The 20,575-nt window shown below is 41.1% G+C and overlaps 1 protein-coding gene across 3 annotated transcripts in view; it reads right to left on the minus strand.

The window, feature by feature from the left end:
* LOC126542356 (leupaxin-like) overlaps positions 1-20,575 on the minus strand; it is an 82,320-nt gene that overhangs the window by 11,539 nt on the left and 50,206 nt on the right. For all 3 annotated transcript variants that reach the window (XM_050189409.3, XM_050189400.3, XM_050189418.3), the window contains exons 4-5: positions 15,564-15,741; positions 3,992-4,106 (exon numbers count right to left, since the gene is read on the minus strand). In XM_050189409.3, coding sequence (XP_050045366.1) covers positions 3,992-4,106; positions 15,564-15,741 — 293 coding nt within the window. The remainder of the gene's footprint in view (positions 1-3,991; positions 4,107-15,563; positions 15,742-20,575) is intronic.

Below are 20,575 nucleotides of genomic sequence, written 5' to 3' on the forward strand. Positions count from 1 at the left end.
TGACCAGCCTAGGGAAGGATGCCGATGAGGCAACCTCATCAAATGACACAAATGCAAGTAATGAGAACATAGTTCATAGTTGGCAGCCAGTAATTGCGTTATTCTGCATAGTAGTCCGAGTGTATTTTGAGGCATCAGTGAGTAACCATAAGCTTGCCTCTCATGTAAAGCCCGTACCCTGTGTGCCTTGCACTGTAATACGGTATTCAAAGAGAAGTCTATTAGATGCCAATTCAACTTCTCTGTACTGAGTAAAATCTCAACAGTGCCCACTGTGCTCGAACTAGCACTTTCATTATGAAGGAAGTTTAAGTGCAAAGTTAAATGTCCCAAAATTCCTATAGCAGGTTATGGGATTACCGTAGTGGAAGGCTCAGGATCAGTTTTGGCCACCTGAGCTTCTTTACCGTGCACCTAATGTATTCTACATGAGCATTTTTTGCATTCTTGCCGCACTGGAATGTGGCCGCCACAGCTGGGAACCAAACACGTGACCTTGTGCTAAATAGTAAAACACCTTAGCACCATTGAACCACTGCGCTGGGTATTGAAGCACAACCTATTCTTGTGCCATCCTGATGTACACAATGCAATCAAAGCTACACACCTTTAAGAAGAAAAGGTGGCCACGGTGTTGAATATACAAGATGTTGAAAAACATGGAGAGGCTCTGCAAATCATGTTTGTCTTACCAGAAATTGAGCTTAGCATAAGTGCAATGAATCTAGAGCAAACTAAAACAAATGGAGTTTTAGCTAGCTGTCTTACTACATGGAAAAGCACCTGGCATTATGGTGGATCCCTATACTCCTAGCATATTGGAACAGGTGCAAGATGGATTACTGCATTATCGTATGTAATGACATGGAAACGCGGCAGCACTGAAATTCTGTAATAGTTCAAAATTGTTCTACTGTTTTAAAAGCTTAGCTTAAGATAAGTCTACTGTAGTTTGATTATGGAGGCAAGAACACGATGAATCAATTTAGCATCAGAGGTTAACTGAACAACGAAACAATGAAACCAGCTACACGGGAAGTTTATCTGGTTTTAGGCAGCTCTCATAGCACAATGAGAAAGCAGAGTTGTGCTCAGTCACTGCTCATGCAGGTTTAATCAACTTCCATGTTTACCTTACATTCGGTAGTCTTATTTAGGAAAATTAACGACGTGTACAGTCGGCCACATTAAAGACATGAGTTCCATGACAGATGTGAATTTCTGCTCAGCTCAGGCACAGTGCTTCCAATTTAATGGAACACTATGTAGGTTGTAAAGGCTACTACAGACTGAAAATTTAAATTCAAAGGCTATGTCTCCAGGCTTAGCGTGGATTTTTTGTGCAAAACCCACGTCCTGTAAGCTTTTGTCACCAACTGTACATAAGGATGCTTCCCTGTCTTGTTGCTGTTAAAAGTTTGCCAGGACTTTGCCCAGGGGCTGAATTTCTGGTTGGCCATACTTTCACTCTTGCATGCCGTAACACCCAGTGTAATGACTCAAGCCCATCCATGCACTCACAAGCAAACCAGCGTGAAAATAACAGTGGTGGGATGTGTGCCATTTCTTTTTTCAAATACACTGCCCAACCAATCAATGTGCACTGAATTTGATGCGCCAAAAGTAACACATTTAAAGCACGAGGACCAAATTCTTGCTGTGAACTGTTTCTAACGCAAGCAGTACAAACAGAATGCACAACTTTAGACAAGTAAACTTAGATGCAACAATATTTTCTACGAGGCACTGTAGACCCTCTGAATACTTGACACCTTTCCCCATACTATTATGCTGCTTGCAAACTGCTGCCACTAACTCAAAAGGCCTTGCCACACATTATCTTGCATTTTCACTACAAGGTAACAGCTATACAGACGTGTTTAACACTCAATTTGTACGCAGCAGCAATGTACGCACAAGTCTGAACTGTATTGGCTTGCTGCCACTGCCCCAGGAAAAGGTCTAGAAGGTGAAAGATGCTTTATAAAGTAGCCCATCCGTAGAACCAAGTTCAAAGCCTCTGCACACACTTGCCTGCACCCTGTGAACTTGATAAAAATGCTGCACCTAGGTCAAGCCTTCCTGCAAGCCACTCCCATTTTCCCAGCGCCGGTCATGTTACTACGACACACGGGGCACATCCAGTGAGAAATCCACAACACACCCAAGGTGGAGATGCCTTGTTTTCTTCTAACAGCTGAGGAATCGAGGAGCCGCTATGGGCGAACCAGCACTGCACCCTAGGACCGGCAGGCACAAACACACAGCACAGCCTGTTTCTTCCAGAGCCCGGTGCAGGAGTGGACAGTTAAGCTCTCACGATGCCAGCAGACGCGAGAGGTGGGAGTGCTTTTCCCTCCTACATACTAGGCCGCGCTGCCAAAAATGACGGAGAAGTAATAAAAGCGCCGTGGCACACTGGGATGATGCGTCCAGTAGAGGGAGAGGGAAAAGCAGACTGTGCCCCAGGCACTTGATTTTGAGAGGAGGAGATGAGAGGAGAACCCGAAAGGAGTGGGAAGAGCTCAGAAACAGGTGATGTCAGACGATGACATCAACCCAATGAGTAGAGTGCGCTGCCCACCCCTGGAGGCTGTGAAAAGAAAATAACCAAAAATTCTTTTACGGCCTGGGGGCAAGGACAGACCGTCGGCTATGTAGGGCACTCCTCGATAGTTTGCCACGCGAAGGCAGCTAATAAACAATTATAAAGAAAGGAAGGAGAAAAAATGAAGAGGGGGGGGGTCGAGTGAAAAGAAAAAAAAAAAGGAAAGGGAAGAGGGCAACCTGCCAAGAGCAGCAGCGGCACGTTGCCGCCGCCTCCACACCGTGACCGACCGACCGGCCGGCCGGCATTGCAGGGGGAAAATGCTGCACTTGTTTTGGGTCCGAGCGGCGTCAAAGTAACCCGACTCGCTGCCTTAAGGACAAAAAGACTCGGCACCCTCTCTCTAGGGTGGTGGTGGTGGCGAATGCAAGTTATAATGGAAGAGGTCATGTCTAGCTTTCAAATTGCTATGTGATGCCGCTGTTATAGAAATTAGTCTTCGTAAAGATGAGCGCCCTTCTTTAAAGTGGGAAAGGCTCCAGTTTATCATTGATTCATTTTTTTTGTAGAACACATTGCATTTACAGAGGGATCAAAGACTGCATGGCTAACATTTTAAACATGAGTTGCCAAGAAAATGAAGCAGTCAACAAGGAAGCCCAATTTTCTTCCCAACAACTACGTTAACAAAACTTTGAGTCTGTCTCACACGCAGCAAAAACACATGTCCTCCATTCTTTTTATCTTTTATTCCTAAGAAATTTTCTAAAAATATTAAATTAACTGGAAGAAGACAGTACATTTCCATTTCTTCAGGTGATTTACTGAAGAGGTGGACATTACTCACACTAGAAACTGGTATGTGCAATCAGGTGATTAACATAGTTCGACTAAATCAGGTTTACTTCATCCAGAATAAGCGTTTTCAACTGCAGAACTGAAGCCAGTCAGTGCTAAAAGCCTTCACGTCCCTTTAGAAAGAATCCTGTAACCACCACCAGATTTAAGACATCAATCCATGAATTCCCACACAAAGTCTATTGGTACTCCACTTGGCTTTGGCTCACAGTGTAAGAGCGCTGCCTTATTAGAAGATAATAAGCATAATGCCAATGTATTTCATAGCACACTGTTGCTCATTTCAGAGCACACAACTTTAGAAATGAGTTAATATTATAGTTAAAAGAACTTCACCAATTACCTACTGCACATTGTAATTTGTCACGCAAATAATGACAGCCTCTTGCACAGAATAGTCCACTTAAAGTTGCAGAAATGTACTCAACAGAATCACCCCACCTGACACATTTGATTTTTCTAAAAAAATCTGATCGAAATAGAAGAACATTTTGTATAAGCACTGCACGAGAAGGGCCATTTGCCAACTTTACATGCACAAGCAGACTTCAGCAGGCATGCACGTAAAATATGAAAGGAACTCACGTTGAAATCTGACAGTGATGCCATCAAGTCATCAAGTTCCTTTGTTGCAGACGATGCGGTTGGAGTTGGGGTGCCGTAGCTACGTTGTGCCTTGGGACTCTGTGGTGTCCTTGGACTGCAAGTGGCAAATAATAATAGAGGCACATGCACTGTTTGTTGTTTACACTGTCAACCCCAGAAAGGGCTATTGCAAGACATGTACTAAGTGCACAGTGTAAAACATTAGACATTTCACTTTCATCTAACAAATTAATTTATCCTAGCAGGCAAGGTAGCGTGCATCTTTATTTTGTAAGAGAAACATTGTTCTGGTCTGCTAAAACAAGCGACACTTTCTCCAAGCAGCAGTAGTTACTTACTAGCAAACCAATGACAAAGAAACATTCTGTCTTAACTTCCCACAACACTCAAAACGGGCACTCAAAGAAATAGAAAACAGTGAAACAGAAAGCAAAGCTATTTCTCATTAAAAAATTTATTTGCTGTTCTCTGGCAGAAAAAAGAACTACTACTTATCAGTGAAACATTAAAGTTGACCTTCTATTATGATTGTCTTCAAAATTTTTGCATGTGAGCCACAGAATACCACGGTGGCCTATTTGAACATTGTTGTAAGTAGTTATTTGTGCAGTGTATACATACAGAAGTATAGTACACATGAATTTCTGTGAAATACCTTAATATACATTAGTGATTGCCTACAGGATTCTATGTCATCTACTGTCCATATGGCTCCATCTAACACAGCTCTATACCGCTGGTACTTGCATTTGCCAAAAATAACAAACTTCCTGGCACGGCATCAAAACAATACATCTATTTGGCACTATAAAACTGAGACATCTCGAGTCTCTCATGTCATTCCCGACAGGTGGCATCTGAAAGAAAGCACTACTGGCTCGGATTGCAATGTCCTGTAAGTGCAGCTGTCAGTTTGAGTGACCCCACTTGGATGAAAATAGAAATGTCACATGGCCTAGAATCTTCAGCTGGCATCCATTCAACCACAAATGCTCAAAGTAGCAAACCCCCAGAGCTGTACTAGCTGAAAAACAATTCAAAGTTCAGCAATATTCTCTAAAAACATTTGATGCAGGAAATGTTTTATGACCTTGCTAAACTCTTTTAGTTGCATCGTTGGAGGAAGCGAGTGAGTTCTGAACAATGAACAACTAAACCCTTAAAAAAAAAAAACTATCATGGCAAAGCAAGACATTTTTTTTCTTCTAAATTTTACATCCTCAGGGGCTTTGAATGTGTCCAAATAAAGAAAAACTGCTTTGCCATGGTTATATTACACGAATGCCACCTCGTTTGCAACAGGTCTAGGAGCAACGAGTTTCCTTGTAACAAAAGCCATCTGCAAGCTGTCTTAATACCTCAAAGAAGAAAAGAGAAAGAGTGGATGACCTGTCAGACTGGCCTCATAAGGAGCCATCAGCCACTCCATCTATAAGTAGCTTTCCTAGCCTAAACATCATCATCCCAAAGCTTGGCATCCAGGAAGCTATTCGAGATTTCCCAATAAGCGAAGCACGGAGAAATAAACTAGTATATATACATATATAACTTCATGCTGCTACTTCCACAGCTGCCTTTGAGTGGAGCAGCCAACGCAAAACACATTATGCAGCCGCTCTTTGCCGGCACCACAACAGCTGCGACAAACACATAAACCCGCAACCATCTTCCTTCAAGGCGAGACAACAAGACAGAAAACAAACCGATCGGCGCCTAGGTGAATGTGCCGTGTGCAGAGAAAAAAAGAGGAGAAAGAGGAGGAAGTGCCAAAAAAAGATCCCTCCCCCCAGCCCCCGTTCCCCCTGCAAGCAGCTCCCTCGCAGCAATTTCTTCTTTTTCTTTTGATGCCCACCGCCGCCGTGTGCCCTAAACCCAGTTCAGGATAGAGGTGCCAGGCCTCGCTCCATAACTGCCAACCAACAAGCGTCTGACCTCCACCTCACTTCAGTGCCGTGTGCAAATGGGAGAAGACCCACTTTGAAGCACCGGACTTGGCACGTGGAGCTGCACACCACACCCCCAAGGAATACTTTTTTGTGGCGAGTTTAAGCTGCCGTCATCGTGACAACGCGAGAAAAGTGACAGAACAAACAGTTGTGCAGCGGAACCGTCAATGCGGCCGAGCACACGTTTAGAGAAACAAACCTTCGGAGGAAACACTGCTGAGGCACCCAGCTGAAAAGAGGTTTACAGGCGCCAACTGACCAGCAAATAGAAAGAAAAAAAAAAGGGGTGGCTGCCTATATTTAACTAGTTCCTATGCTTTTCAACAGTGGCATCTCGAAAAAAAATTTTCGGTCGAACATAGCCCTGGTTTTTCTAAGAGGTTTGAAGAAAGACGGAGAAGAGGAAAAAAAGAATGTGGACCAAGGACGAAGTGGTGGCCCCCATAGTGAAAGCCCATGGATGAAGCAAGATGCAACGCAGCAAAAGACGCCACAGCATTACACCTTGTCACAGGGCATCAACAGCGGGTGCTTTAATAAGAGTGCTTCCGACAAGTGCAGACTGAAAGCATAGCTCAAAATGACACCAGATCCATCTGTCTGACCATGAATGTGTACATTAACAGTAGTTAAAAGCTCGAAATTTGGTTTGCCAAGTCCATCTATCTCTCTGCCTGTCCTTTCTGTTAAACCATTGTCAGCGTGCTGTTATTGTGTCACACATCAGACATTTATTTGCAAAATAGTGGCATGATGATGTAGCCATCGTCAATGTGTGCGGTATATGTAGCATACCAGTGGATCTAGCAGAGCAGATTTGCGGTCAGTTGTACCATCCATGTGGCCGTCTGTACAGCAAGCTCATCACATTGTCATTGTCAAGCCACCTTCGTGCCCTCAGTTTCACTATCACCACAAGGCAGGGAGAAACAAAACTTAGCCTGCCCATGTCACCACTGGGCATTTAACTCCTGCCCCTGCAGCAATCTGCAGTGGGAGCCTCATAAGGACCGAGCTACAATGCAACGTTTGGGCATGGCAATCTGCAAGAGGGTTCGTGTGCGACGCAGATTTCCAGAGTGGCAGCACCTGTGCATGTATTTCAGAGGCTACAACAGGCAGTACTGTAGAAGACGAAGATGATTTTATGTGCATTGCAGAGAAGTGTTCTTGATGCCGATGTCCAGTGTGAGAGCCTGCAGCTGTTGCCGTTAACGATTTGAGAGCCACACAAATCGTTGAAGACTGCCAATTTTCTTCTTTTTTATAGCCGTAAGGTCAAACATGCCTGCAATAGCTTGTTTCTCTGCGAATGTGCCATGCCGCAGATCACACATTTATTTGCAAAATAGTGCCATGATGACATAGTGACTGTCTGTGTGTGTGGTATTTGTAGTACACCAATGAATCTAGCATAGTAGATTTGCTGTAACTTGTACTGTTCATGTTGCCCTGTCTATACAGCAAGCTCATCACATGACCAATTTGATGCCAAGCCCTTGCCTGCAAAGAAGTACTTAGTGGTCATGAAACCTTTCGTCTCACTATTCAAGAGCCCTTCAAAAATATCAGTTTGAAGCGCTTCCCACAATGTAGCCACATCTGTAGAGAGCATGGATGACATATCTGCGACCTGAGCTTTAAATAGTATGCTTTAGTGAAAAACTTTGTCACCGCTAACATCACACATGGCTTGTTATGGCGCCAAATTGACAGATTTTAACACCACACGCCTGCTGATACCAAAGAAGTTTCGCAACCACAGTGCAAGCTGTGTTTGACAGACATAGTAAGCCACATCTAAACTGTTCTATCTGTTGCCATCGTGGTACACTGCTCATCATTTGCTATGAGCTTGAGCACAATGTTATCAGGTGCTATTCGGTTGCACATTTCTGGCCCATTTATCATAGCATTGTATTTCCTCTGAACAGACTTATTTATTTATTTATTTATTTATTTAGAAGATCCTGCAGGTCAAGGAATGGACCAAGCAGGAGTGGGGGAGTTACAGAAAAAAGTTACACGACCAAATACATAATAATACAGGCGTGGCAAAATAATAGACAGGTATGTAACATAGTAAAGTACAAGATCAAAATCACAGTTCACAATAATTTTCAATGGATTTTAGTATGCTTCCGGAATAAAAAATATGATGTGACAGGCGAGAAAAAAAAAAAGAATTAAAATTGTTAGTACGGGCAAAGATAGGGGTCAAGTTGGGTGAATGGTATTGTCTTGTCTTGTAGGACGCGAAGATACAGGTCTAAAATACACTTTTTTTCTAGATAGGTGGAAAATAAATTTTAGTCTTGCAATTTTCCTAAGATTGCATTTTATTTTTATTCATTAGCTCAGTTGGGGAGTCAGAGCGGCGAAAACGGTTGAAAATAAAATGAACGGCTAATCTTTGGGTTTTCTTAAGATTGTTAATATCTTTTTTAGTGTGTGGATTTTAAACATCAGATGCATATTCCAAACGAGACTGTATTATTGTATTATATGCGAGGAGCTTTTAAGTTTATGGCTTAGCAACCCTAATTTCCTGCGTGCGAACAAACAAATCTTTTCTATGTGGGAGGAACAAGTGAGTTTGCTGGTGATTGTGATGCCAATATATATATAAGTGTCTGTTAGCAAAATTGGGATTCCTTTGATACTGTACTGGTAAATAAACGGTTGTTTCTTATTAGTGATGCACATAAATATGGTTTTATCAGGGTTTAAATTCATGCCCGAGCAGTCACACCAGGTAGTGATTGCATTAACAGTTTGGTCCAGTATTATTTGGTCATATACAGAGTTAACAGAACGGAATAAAAGACAATCATCAGCAAACAAACACATTTCGACACCTTGTTTAGCACATGTTGTAATATCATTAATATAAATTAAGAAACAGTAGCGGTCCTAGGACACTTCCCTGGGGGACTCCGGAGTTAACTGGAAAAGGGCTAGAGTAAATGCTATTTATGTCAACAAACTGTGTGCGAGAAGTATGATGAAACCCAGTTAACAATGGTAGAGGGGAAACCAATCAGATTAAGTTTATGAATTAGTTTGGAGTTGGGTATAGTACTAGAAGCCTCGCTGAAGTCAAGGAAGATAACATCGATTCGGCCTGATTTATCTGTAACAGCGGAAAAGGAATGATAGTAAAAGATTAAAAAGATAGTAAAGAAAAACTATTAAGTTCACCTCTGTTATTGCATTATGCTTCTGCAATAGGCAAAACATATCTATATTTTCCCCTCTCTGGCTTGGAAAGCCAGAAAAGATGCAAAAATTATGAAAGACAGGTGGCAATGACATCGACTCACCGTGACATCATGGATTTTGCCAACGTCTACCAGGGCCTTCTTAATTGTTTATTGGTGAACAAGGACTATCCTGCATTCTAAACTAACCAATCATCCAACTTAGCAAGTCTCGAGAACTTTTCCTGCACCAAAATGGCCAAAAACACTTTGATATCTGTGACGTCCCACTGACACACTGACCGTGGAGGTTGAAATTTGAGAAAGCAAAGTTTGGCCTTTTGTTTTGTTACTAGTATTTGACTATGCTTTTATCATGAAATGAATGAAAATAGTTTTGAAAGAATACGGGTCTTAAGTGGCCTATTTACTGTTGCGCTATATCGTTACCTTAAAACTTCACTTTAAGCCTATGAGCAGCAGGAATACAGCTAAGCAACTTGTGAAAGTGATATTTTTTTACCACGAAAAAGAACACGCACTCCACCAAAACAAACAACTTTCGCCATGTGTAGGCGATGTGTACTATTCTTAGCAAAAACCAGAGCGCTGGACCTCTGCCTACACACGTGCCCGAAAATACTGCTTGCGACTCGTGAACGCTTAGGCAATAGTGATGCAACTATGCCCTTCAAAAAAAAAAAAAAAAAAAAAAAGGTAAGAACCACGTCAGAAAAATAAAAGGCCAAAAAAGAAAGCACGCAGGTATGTTTCAAGACCTACAAGGACTTCTTGTCTTGCTTGTTTCGCGCACACCTCTATTTTCTTATGCAACAGCTATTTCGAGGTTTCCTAGGACTATAGTCAGAAAATGTGACAACCGTGCCTCTGTGAATAACTTACAGGTGAGTAAGCCAACTGGCAGCGAACACGATTGAGGAATGCTTTGCATACCACAATGTTGCCTTTTAGTTGTTAACAATAAATGAAAAGAAACACAGAAGAAACCTACTTTTTCTTTTTAACTGTGTTTTCTTTAAAAATTAATTGTTAGCCATAATCAGGCCTAACTGTTAGGCTTAAGCGTGCAATATAGAGGAGAAGTTAGGCACATTCCAAGCATTGTGGAAATTATTATGTAACACATTTTGCAGGTAGCTGATTTATGATAGCACAAAGCGTTACTGCATGACACAATGTGTTTGTGTAAGGTGAGCAATTCCTTGCTCCTACGGACATCTTTACTACCAAGCTGCTACCAGTAAAATAACAGCATTTCTTCAATAGCTGGCTACTCATGCCATTGCATCACTGCTCTTAGCATTTGAGAAAGAGAAGAACAAACTTTAAACTAATTTATGAACGCCCGTAGGAAAAATGCATTCACTGTATTAAAGATTCATTATATGAGAGCAGATGGAGAAATCAGCAGAACTAAACCGCAGGCGGAGCTATGCAAAAGCTGCTGTCCTGCACCAACTGTGTTTACATACCTCACATACCAGGTGTGCGAGGTAGTTGAGGACACATCTTAGAATCACCATAGACATTTACATTCTTGTCGCTCAAAGTGATAAGAGCTTCAGCCCAACACCAATGACTCTCTGCCTGTATATCTATCATTGCGTTGTCTTGACATGAACCAGAAAACAGCAATTTCTTTAAAGACCAGGCTGCTATTTACAGACATTCCAGTGTTTTGCTCGTGGATGATGCAAGCACCTAGAACGTGTATTTCCACATGTAAGGCTGGCTAAACGTTACAATGCTATCCCTATGCGCTGTTTTTGCAGGTGCTTTTATTATTTTGATCACTATATGACAAGTTTAAACAATAAACTAGTAAAATTTTGCTTTGCTACAACCTATACCACACTTTTTGTTTTCAGCTTCTTGTCAACAGTACACTACCCACTCAATAAATATTCATTCACTGGGTTATTCATTAGAAAACTCACTAGAATACACACACACACATGCACACACACATACGCACGCAATATCTATAATATCTATATCTATAATATCTATAATACCTCCCGTGTTAACCGCCCTTTTCCAGCAATCAATAGATACAGGAATTGTACGAGATGACTGGAAGATCCGTCGCATGACTCTCATTTTCAAATCAGGTGACCGATCAGTGCCCTCAAACTATAGACCTATATCCTTGACTAGTATTCCAAGTAAATTACTTGAGCATATCATATCTTTTGCAGTTATGAAATATTTATCTGAACATAACTTTTTTTCTAATAATCAGCATGGATTTCAGCAAGGACGCTCTTGTGAAACACAACTATCTGAACTTATAACTGATCTTCATCAAGCTGTTCATGATTCCATAAAAATCGATGCCATATTTACTGACTTCAAGAAAGCATTCGATAAAGTTCTCCATTCTTGCTTAATGATGAAGCTTAGCCGGCTTAACATACATGGTAAAATTGTTAATTGGATCTCAAGTTTTTTAACCAATCGCTGCCAATTTGTTTCCGTAAATGATCAGTTTTCCGCTTTAGCGCAAGTTAAATCTGGCGTTCCTCAGGGCTCTGTACTTGGACCAATCTTATTCTTAAATTACATTAATGACATCAGTAACAACCTGACCTCAACAGTTCGGTTGTTTGCAGATGACTGTGTTCTTTACAGACAAATTATCACCTGTGAAGATACCAATATTTTACAGGCCGACCTAAAAAAAATTTCACCTTGGCGCGAGCAATGGCAAATGGAAATTAATGTTTCTAAAACAAGAACAATGACATTTACCAGAGCCAGTAACGTTCACTTAAGTTCATATATTATGAACAACATATGCATCGAGAATGTGTCTACATTAAAATACTTGGGCGTCCATTTAACTTCAAACCTTATATGGAATGATCACATTGATGAAATAATTTCGAAAGCAAATAAAACACTTGGATTCATCAGGCGAAATTTGTATTTAGCAAATCAGTCAACTAAATTATTAGCTTACATAGCTCTAGTTCGCTCAAAGATTGAATACGCTTCCATAATATGGAATCCAAATCAGAGTTACCTAATAAACAAGCTTGAATCTTTACAAAATAAAGCAGCACATGTCATCACTAAAACCTACTCTAGAACATCCAGCATCACGCCTATCAAAGAGCCCCTCCAATTACCCTCTCGAGAAACACGATGACTGTTAGCACTGCCTTCCCACTTCCACAGATTGTATCATACCCCGTCATCCTTTACGGCATCCCATATCAAACCCCCACAAAACATTTTCCCCCGCCTCGACCATCCCTTCAAAGTGCGTCCCATGTTTGCGCGTACAAATCTCCTTCGACAATCACCGCTCTTTCTTGCGATTTATCACTGGAACAAGCTGCCAAAAGAAATTGCTTCTATACATGATCGTGACTAATTTGTAAGTCATTTGAAGCGCAGTTTTACGCATGTTGAGTAAAAACTGAATTTTGTGCCTTTGACGCATTATAAGTGCATCTACATGCTTTGTACCGAATGTCTTTTTTTCATCATGTATGCATTTCTTTCTTTCTTTCCTTTTTTTCTTTTTTATATTTTCTTGTTGTTGTATTCGGTAATCTTTACCATGGTGTTCTATATTGCCTTTCCCCCCTAATTGTGTTTGAAATATCCTGTTGTTAACCCCCACTCCCATGTAATGCCCGTAAGGGCCTTTAGGGTATCTGAATAATAATAATAATAATAATGATAATAATAATAATAATAATAATAATAATAATAATAATAATAATACACACACACACACACACACACACACACACACACACACACACACACATATATATCAGTGCAGCATTGTATCAAATGATCTGACAGTAAAAGAGGCAGACTAGAAGCAGACATGAAAAACACAACTTTACTAGACTTCAACACGAGTAAAGTCCTGCTTTTTCCCTGTGGTCTTCTGGCTGTCTTGACTATATATATATTTTATGCTGAATTTGAATAATCTAGCCTCGACAAAAGTAACATTAGTGATTGAAGTTGTTGAAGAAAGATCTGTTTTGTCATGCACACATAACAGAGCTGTAATACAAAGGCAGTACCACTGGCTCAAGCAGTGTCCAAGGGACTGACAACTGATTTTTATGGACATCGTTTTTTATGGCGCTAAAGTTACCGTTATTTTCAAAGGCGGTGACAAAAATATTGTATCGAACTACAGGCCTATTGCCATACTGCCCATTTTTTCTAAGGGCATTGAAAAGCTGATACTACACATAAGAATGAATAGCTTTTTGAGTCTCCATAGCATCATTATGCCATTTCAATTTTGTTTCAGCGAAAAACATTCCACGGAGTCCCCGTCATTTCTTCAAAAAGAAATCATATTAGACGGTTTCGAGCATCAAATGTATGCAGCTGGAATATTTATCGCCTAATCAAAAGTCTTCGTTGAATTAATCTTATCACACTTTTGAAAAAGCTTGAGCGCTACGGATTCCATGGAGGGTTTATTAAACTTACGCAAGGTTACTCGAATCATCGCCAGAAGCAGGTAAAATTGAATGACTACAAATCAAGCATTCGATCCCTGAACAGCAGAGTACCACAGGGAAGCATCCTAGGGCCTCTACTTTTTAATGTCTATATTATTTACGCAGTGAAAATAGATGCAAATACCTCGTTTATAGCTTATGCTGATGATACTAGCTTTTTTTTTAGGATCAGATTTATTGAAAATTTAAACCAGACTCACGAAACTGTATGCCTGGAGTTTGCGCAATTTGCTATCTATAAATACTTCTAAAACAAACGCAGTTTTATTTAGAGCTAAAAACAAGGAAGTCAGCCTTGATTTGGTGCTTTTTCTCAGTACAATGTCTTGGTACGCTTTTTAACAAAAAGATGTCCTGGGATTCGCAGTCTGATTCTGTTTGTTCCAGCCTCTCTCGCACGGTTGCTATCGCGCACATGTTTTCATTTGCCTGAGAATGTAAAACCGTTGCTTCTGCCCAGAAGACAACTAATGAGCACAGCCCAAGCTACGAAGTCAACTATCTTCCTTGAAAATGTCTGAACCTGAACCTGACATATTGCGATGTGTTGGTACAAATTGTGCATGAACCATCGGCAATGGTTGTCAATGTAAGCGAATAGTTGAACACTTTTAGGAAGCTATTCATATTATTGAAGAAATTATCTGCTTGAAGGCATGTGTTTGTTGCAGTGAAGACACTTAAGGTAACATTTATTGTTTCACTAAGTAATTACATAGGGAACAGAGCAGTTAACCAGTACTTCTGTAGCTATGTCAGAGCCCTCTCTCGCAGAAGAAGAGGAAGGCAATCCTTTCCAAGTGCTTCCCCACAGCATCTAAACCTTCAAATTCCTCAAAGCTTTCGCACAGAATCGTGTGTCAAGATACTCGGCTATTTGCTTACACACACTACGACGTTACAAATGCGTGTATTCAGTGCAGCCAAGCTCTATCTTTGCACCGTCATCCATTGCCCATCTTCAGAACCTCCAGAATAGCCTTGGACCTTTTGATGAAATTTGCCAAAATATTGTTGCCAAAAGCTGTTGCGTGAAAGATCTCGCTCATGGTTCTAAAACCAGGTTTTTGCGACATTGGATAGGTAGTACGGGACGTTCCGTAATTTCTGTGAACTGTCCCACTTGTTGAAGTCGCTTACGAGGTTGTAGTTTTGGAGCCAGTCCTCTGCGTCATCCCCGCGTAGACCAGCGAAGACTTGGGGGTCGCGCAGGCGGCTGTTGATGGTCACGACGGAAGGCGAAGACTGCAGTGGAGCAGTGGCCTCGGACGTGCCTGGATTCGATGAAGCGAGCATGGCTGGTGGTGTTATGTGGTGACCCGAGCGGAGCTCCAGTGAGAATGTGCGAGAGGTCTTGGGGAACGAAAAGCACCGTCCACCACTTGTAAGGAACCGCTTTATTACAGCCGAGCTTGTGCTACTACCACGAGGATCAAGCTGTGCTGCTGGTCATGATATATACAGATGAAGAAGATGTACAATGGATGATGATATGTGGAGATGAAGCAGAAAGTCAGTCATATGTTGTGCTCACACTAAGTATTTAGTGATGCAAATGCCATATGTAAAACTCATGTTTGTGACAACTATGTTCGCACTGAAGATTTCTTAATCTGATATATTCACTGTTGGTGACGAACGTGCCCCGCAACTCGGTTACATGAGAGCACGTGCCCTTTGTATCGGCAGTGAAAGTGCCAACCACCGACCACTGACCATGAGAACAGGCAATGTAGTCAAAGGAAGGTGTTTGCTATAAAAAGTGAGATGGGTTAGGTGATTATAACAGAAAAGCTATCTGAAACCTATGCCTACTTTCTGAATATGGTCAGCTTTCTCTTGAACAACAGAAATCACGGAAAACTTGATGCGTTCGACTCACACTCCTCGACTTGGCTGTGGAACGGCATTTTGAAGGTCGTCGAGGAGGTTCTCCATCGCAGGTTCCATCTCATAAGAACGTGGTGATGAGGGTGGCCGATACCGCACTGGCGATGATGGCGAGAGGGACCTCCCATTCGGCACATGTGAGACCTCGCGAGTTGTGGTGACCTCAGTGACTGCAAAGTCAGAAAAGAAAGAAAGAAAAAACATACGACACCTAAGCACGTCTGAGTTGTGAACGTAAAAGCATCAACGTCCAACTGAATGCCGCTGAGCAGTACTTTGTGTTATGAACTCGTTGCGGGCAAGCCAGCGTGTTGAGAGACGGTTGCTGTGTTTTGATTTGGCCTTACTGAGGCACAGTTTGAACGCAGGCGAGAGGTTGTGCAGACAAGGAATGCACAGATGACACAGGCTTCTGAAAGCGAGAGTGAGGGTGACAACGTCCTGGTGACATGCTCTCCCCTCACACAACACTGGCACACAACACCAAAGGGAATACATGCTACTGCAGCAGCATGTGTTCCCTTTCACCCGCTCTGCTCTGTCGAGGCAAGCTCATGCCGTAGCATCGCAGCCAATGGGAACTCCATTGAGATGCGCTCATGGCGTGGCATCACAGCCAATGGCAATTCAGGCACCGTTTTGTTGCTACAGACACCGGCTTTTTCGCTCAATGAGCCATTTGATGCTTTTGCATTAAAAAAAAAAGGAAGATAAGCTGAAAATAAAGCATGACTAACAGAGTGCTTCCTTACACAAACAAGGCAATGGCTCAGCAACATAGACTTGGCTAACGATTTCAGAACCATCCGGACTGAAGGCAATTTTTATGAAATCCTTGTTGATAGGTTTCTAACACAAACATCACTATATGTATTGGGAATATGGTTCACGATGTCATTCTAGGAACAACACTATGCTTTCTATTTCATTTGTCACATAATACTTGTGCCTTTATTTCCATGCTGCCTTAGCTGTACCTTTCCTGTGCGGTTCGGAAGCTAGGAAGATGTTATCTGGCATAAGCTTTCACTTGCTCTCACCTTCAAGTTTTGCACTATTTATCTATACATGTCAATAGGCATTGCCTCCATTATTACCACTGTAGAGACAGATGTACTACTTCATGTGTTGACAGTAGGTATCATATGTAATGCCTCCAATAGTGTTCCGTCAATCCCAAACACCCTGTGGTTGAGTAGCACAGTCCAGATGATGTAATATTTGCTCACACACCTGTATCACAACATTAATATAAGAGCTCCTATCTTTTTACATCCATGTAGTGCCCAAGCACTCAGTGAAAATAAGAAAATACAGCATACTCACGGTAGTTCGAATTAGGATAATTCAAAATGCTAGTAAGGTTGGAGAAATATGGTTGGCATGATACGTTTTTCAAGTAATCTTTAAAATGCTAATTTCAAACAATTGCAACATGTGTTTCAATCATCCCCAACATACTGGCTTCCAAACCAGCCAAAAACGGCTGCTTAGAGAACTTCATAATGCACAATTAGTCTCAGATGCCTACATTGGAGCAATCATTGGGGCAAAAATTTCCCTGCTGCCCATATAGTTACTAATTTCTTATTGCTACCAACTTTATGCCCCTTACATTTTATATTAATGTAGTCACTAAATATTTTATGTGTTCTCGAATAATTAAGATATGCCATAAACCTTACTGTACTGCTATGTCTACTTCTATGTTGCACTGTCATCATTGAACTTTTTTGTCTCCAATGCTGATCCATTTTGTTTGTTTATAATCATTTGCGGCCTTTATTTATTTCTGGCTTTCTTTTTGTAAATATTTGATCCATGCTTGTATCTGTACGCCCACCTTGTGAAAATCCCTTCCTGGCATTGCAGTATCAATAAATAAAATAAAATCATGCTACTACGTATACAGATGGTGGCCCTCCAACATAGTGCCACTGATGTTGCCACTGATGTAGCTACTGCAAATGCGATTGGATGTTGCATATATCTATTTACATACTTATTTATGCTGGTTGTACCAGAAGCTTACATTTGTTTGTGTAGTAAGCCATTATTTGATTTCGGACCCTGTTTCAAACATCACCAGGCAACTTCCACATGCAATTATTTAAGGAAAAATTTGCAGGCCCTAGGAGATGCAAATAATGTGTCCAGTGTACACAATACGAACCACTTTTGTATAAAACTGGTCCAAACAGCTGACACAATCACTTTGTCAAATTAATTACTGCAAAGGCATTTCATTGTGATGCAGGAACATTGTGTTAACACCAATGGCCTATATATTAGCTTGATGGAACTGCTAGAAAGACTTCATAATGAATGGGTTTCGCGGTGCCTCAAGCAACGTTAAATTCTTGCATTAGCTATCTTTGCAAAGTGCTATGGTGCTCTGTCAAGCTTCGCATTGCCTAAAAGAGCATTGACATGACATTTTTGACCTGTCACTTCTTCTGTTGTTTATAATGAGAACACAAACCCTCTAAACTCTAAAATAAATACTGGAAAGCATCAGAACACTCTAAATAATTTACCTATATAATATGGGTCTGTTCCCAACTTCCAGCTTCAGTTACAGTAACAAGGAAGTGGATGCGTCATGATGTCATGATACACTGGCTTATATACGTATACACTGGTGATACACAGCAATCAAAGTTTCATTGATGCGGTCATGATGGCTGGCCATCGCATATGAAACCAGATGAAACGCATCTTGTTTACATTTATGAGCAATATAATTACACAAAATGTCAGTGATGCCATGTCCGGCATTTCGAGACCAATTTTACAATCAAATTAAAGTACCTCATGAGAGTTTTCCAACATTCATTTTTACCAAGTTCCAACCTGTTAAGTGCAAGAAGCGTTGGATACAGCTTCTATAACTGAAAATATGTGTCAGTACCACTTTAGCTTGCGACCTTACCAACATGAAATCCCCATGTTATTGTTATCAACTTCGATCCTCGCCAGTTTTTTTTAAATCAAGAACTGCGCAGACGTTTGCAGAAGTTCCACGATGTATGAGCCGTCGCAGAGAGGACGATGTCAACTCTTGCCCAACACTTGGTCCTGTGTCCCTGACCGTGCGGTTGGTGCCAAGGCACTCAGCGTTTCAACTCAGCAGATGCTAGACGTTATAAACAGTGCACCTTTGCACGAAAAGAAAGACAACATGTGCTGGTGCCAAAATTATTTTTAGCTACACATCCGCGATACGCACTTTAGAGAGATGTGGAATGACACTGCTAGGGACAAGTGGAACAAATAGCACTGCCACATTAGTCGCAGAAGATGACCGGTAAGATTGGCTAGCTGAAGAGCTGTCGTGTGTGAAGGCGTCATAAATAAAGTCACAATATTTTGAACTCTCCTTAGTACACTCGTGGACAGGTTTGAAAAATTACACACAATTGCATAGGTATAAAATGAAATGTTCATAGACTACACCTCGTTGATTCGACTCTGGCGAATCTGACCAAAGGTCCCAACTGGCACCCGTATCTATATATACAGGCCAATACTTTTGTTATTTTGACCCAAGAAATTGGCAGCAGCGTCTGTCTTAGCCAGACTTGTACATCTTACAGAAAAAAGTAACCAATTACAATTACTTAATCCCAAAATGTAATTGTTTACACTTAGTAATTATTGCCTGCAAAAGTAACTGAGGAATTACTCAAAAGTAATTGATTATTTCTATGTTACTTTCCTCCCACTTTGATTGACGTTCCACAGATACAGTGGAAAGGACGAGCTGGCCTGACACCTTCAGTGTGTCCTCTGCAGTCCCATCACACATTGCTTATCTACTCTGACAATTGATTTTCAAAACTTTTGTCGGTCATCTAGGCTCATTTTTGTAGCGAAGGCTTCAGCAGAGACACTGAAAGCTCGTTTGATTTGCGCTCAGGGGTAGGGTGGTGTTGCAACACACTACAGTAGAGCAAAAAGCACACGGACGGCAAAAGAAACAGACAGGACACAGCGCTGTGTCCCGTCTGCTTCTTTCACCGTCCGTGTACTTCTTGCGCGACTGTGTAAATAATGCCATACTAACTAGCCCACCAGTCTGTCATTTTGTAACATATGAGCACCTTGCACGCCTGATTGTTGTTACTCAGCATCTTCGTCTTCTATGAGGCGTAGCATTTAATTGTTGGTGGGACTTGGAGAAGACGCTTTCGGATGGCACAGACATGTTCTTCAATTACCAATGGTTTTGAAGTTACGCTGACTCATTAAGTTTGTCGTTACACATACCTTTTTTACATATTTCTAGGCATTGGGTTTGAATACTGGAATGTTTCCCGCACAATCAGATCAGCACCTAACCAACTATGTACAAGTCCTACCCATACGAACAGACTATTAATTTATATTTCAAGCTTCTAAACTACAGAATTCCCTTCCTCAAAACGTCAAGAACATATCTACTTACACTCATTTCACATCTGCACTGTATCAGCATATGCTGCAGCCACAATAGCCCCTTGTATGCCTGTATAGATACTTAAGATTGTTTTTCACTGTTGTACCTTCACATTTATTTGTACGCTGATTATTTGCAAAACACTTCTATGCTGTATATACATATTCACCTAATGTATCTGCTAATATGCTACAACATTTTTGTGTGCTTTTTTAAAAATTATTTTAGTTATTACTGTGAATTAACTCATTCCATATTTTTTCTTGATGTTTAAAACACGATCCCCTGCCACAACTCCTATGTGAGTTATGGGGATTTTTCTGTATATACCCACCTGACTACACATATTACAAATGAAATGGACAGAGGTATCGTGATAGATACTGAACAAATCAACCAAAGTTGTTACTAGCATGTTGATTTCAGGAAGTATATTCAAGATGACTCATTACAGAGCCCTACTGGACCTCCTGCACAATGCAAGGTTACATTCACAAGTTGTTTATTTTGTACTATGCCATAAGCCAGCAATCATCAAAATAATAATTTTATTAAATCAACCAAAA

Source organism: Dermacentor andersoni, chromosome 3 (assembly GCF_023375885.2).
Source record: "Dermacentor andersoni chromosome 3, qqDerAnde1_hic_scaffold, whole genome shotgun sequence".
NCBI classification, from domain to species: Eukaryota; Metazoa; Arthropoda; class Arachnida; order Ixodida; family Ixodidae; genus Dermacentor; species Dermacentor andersoni.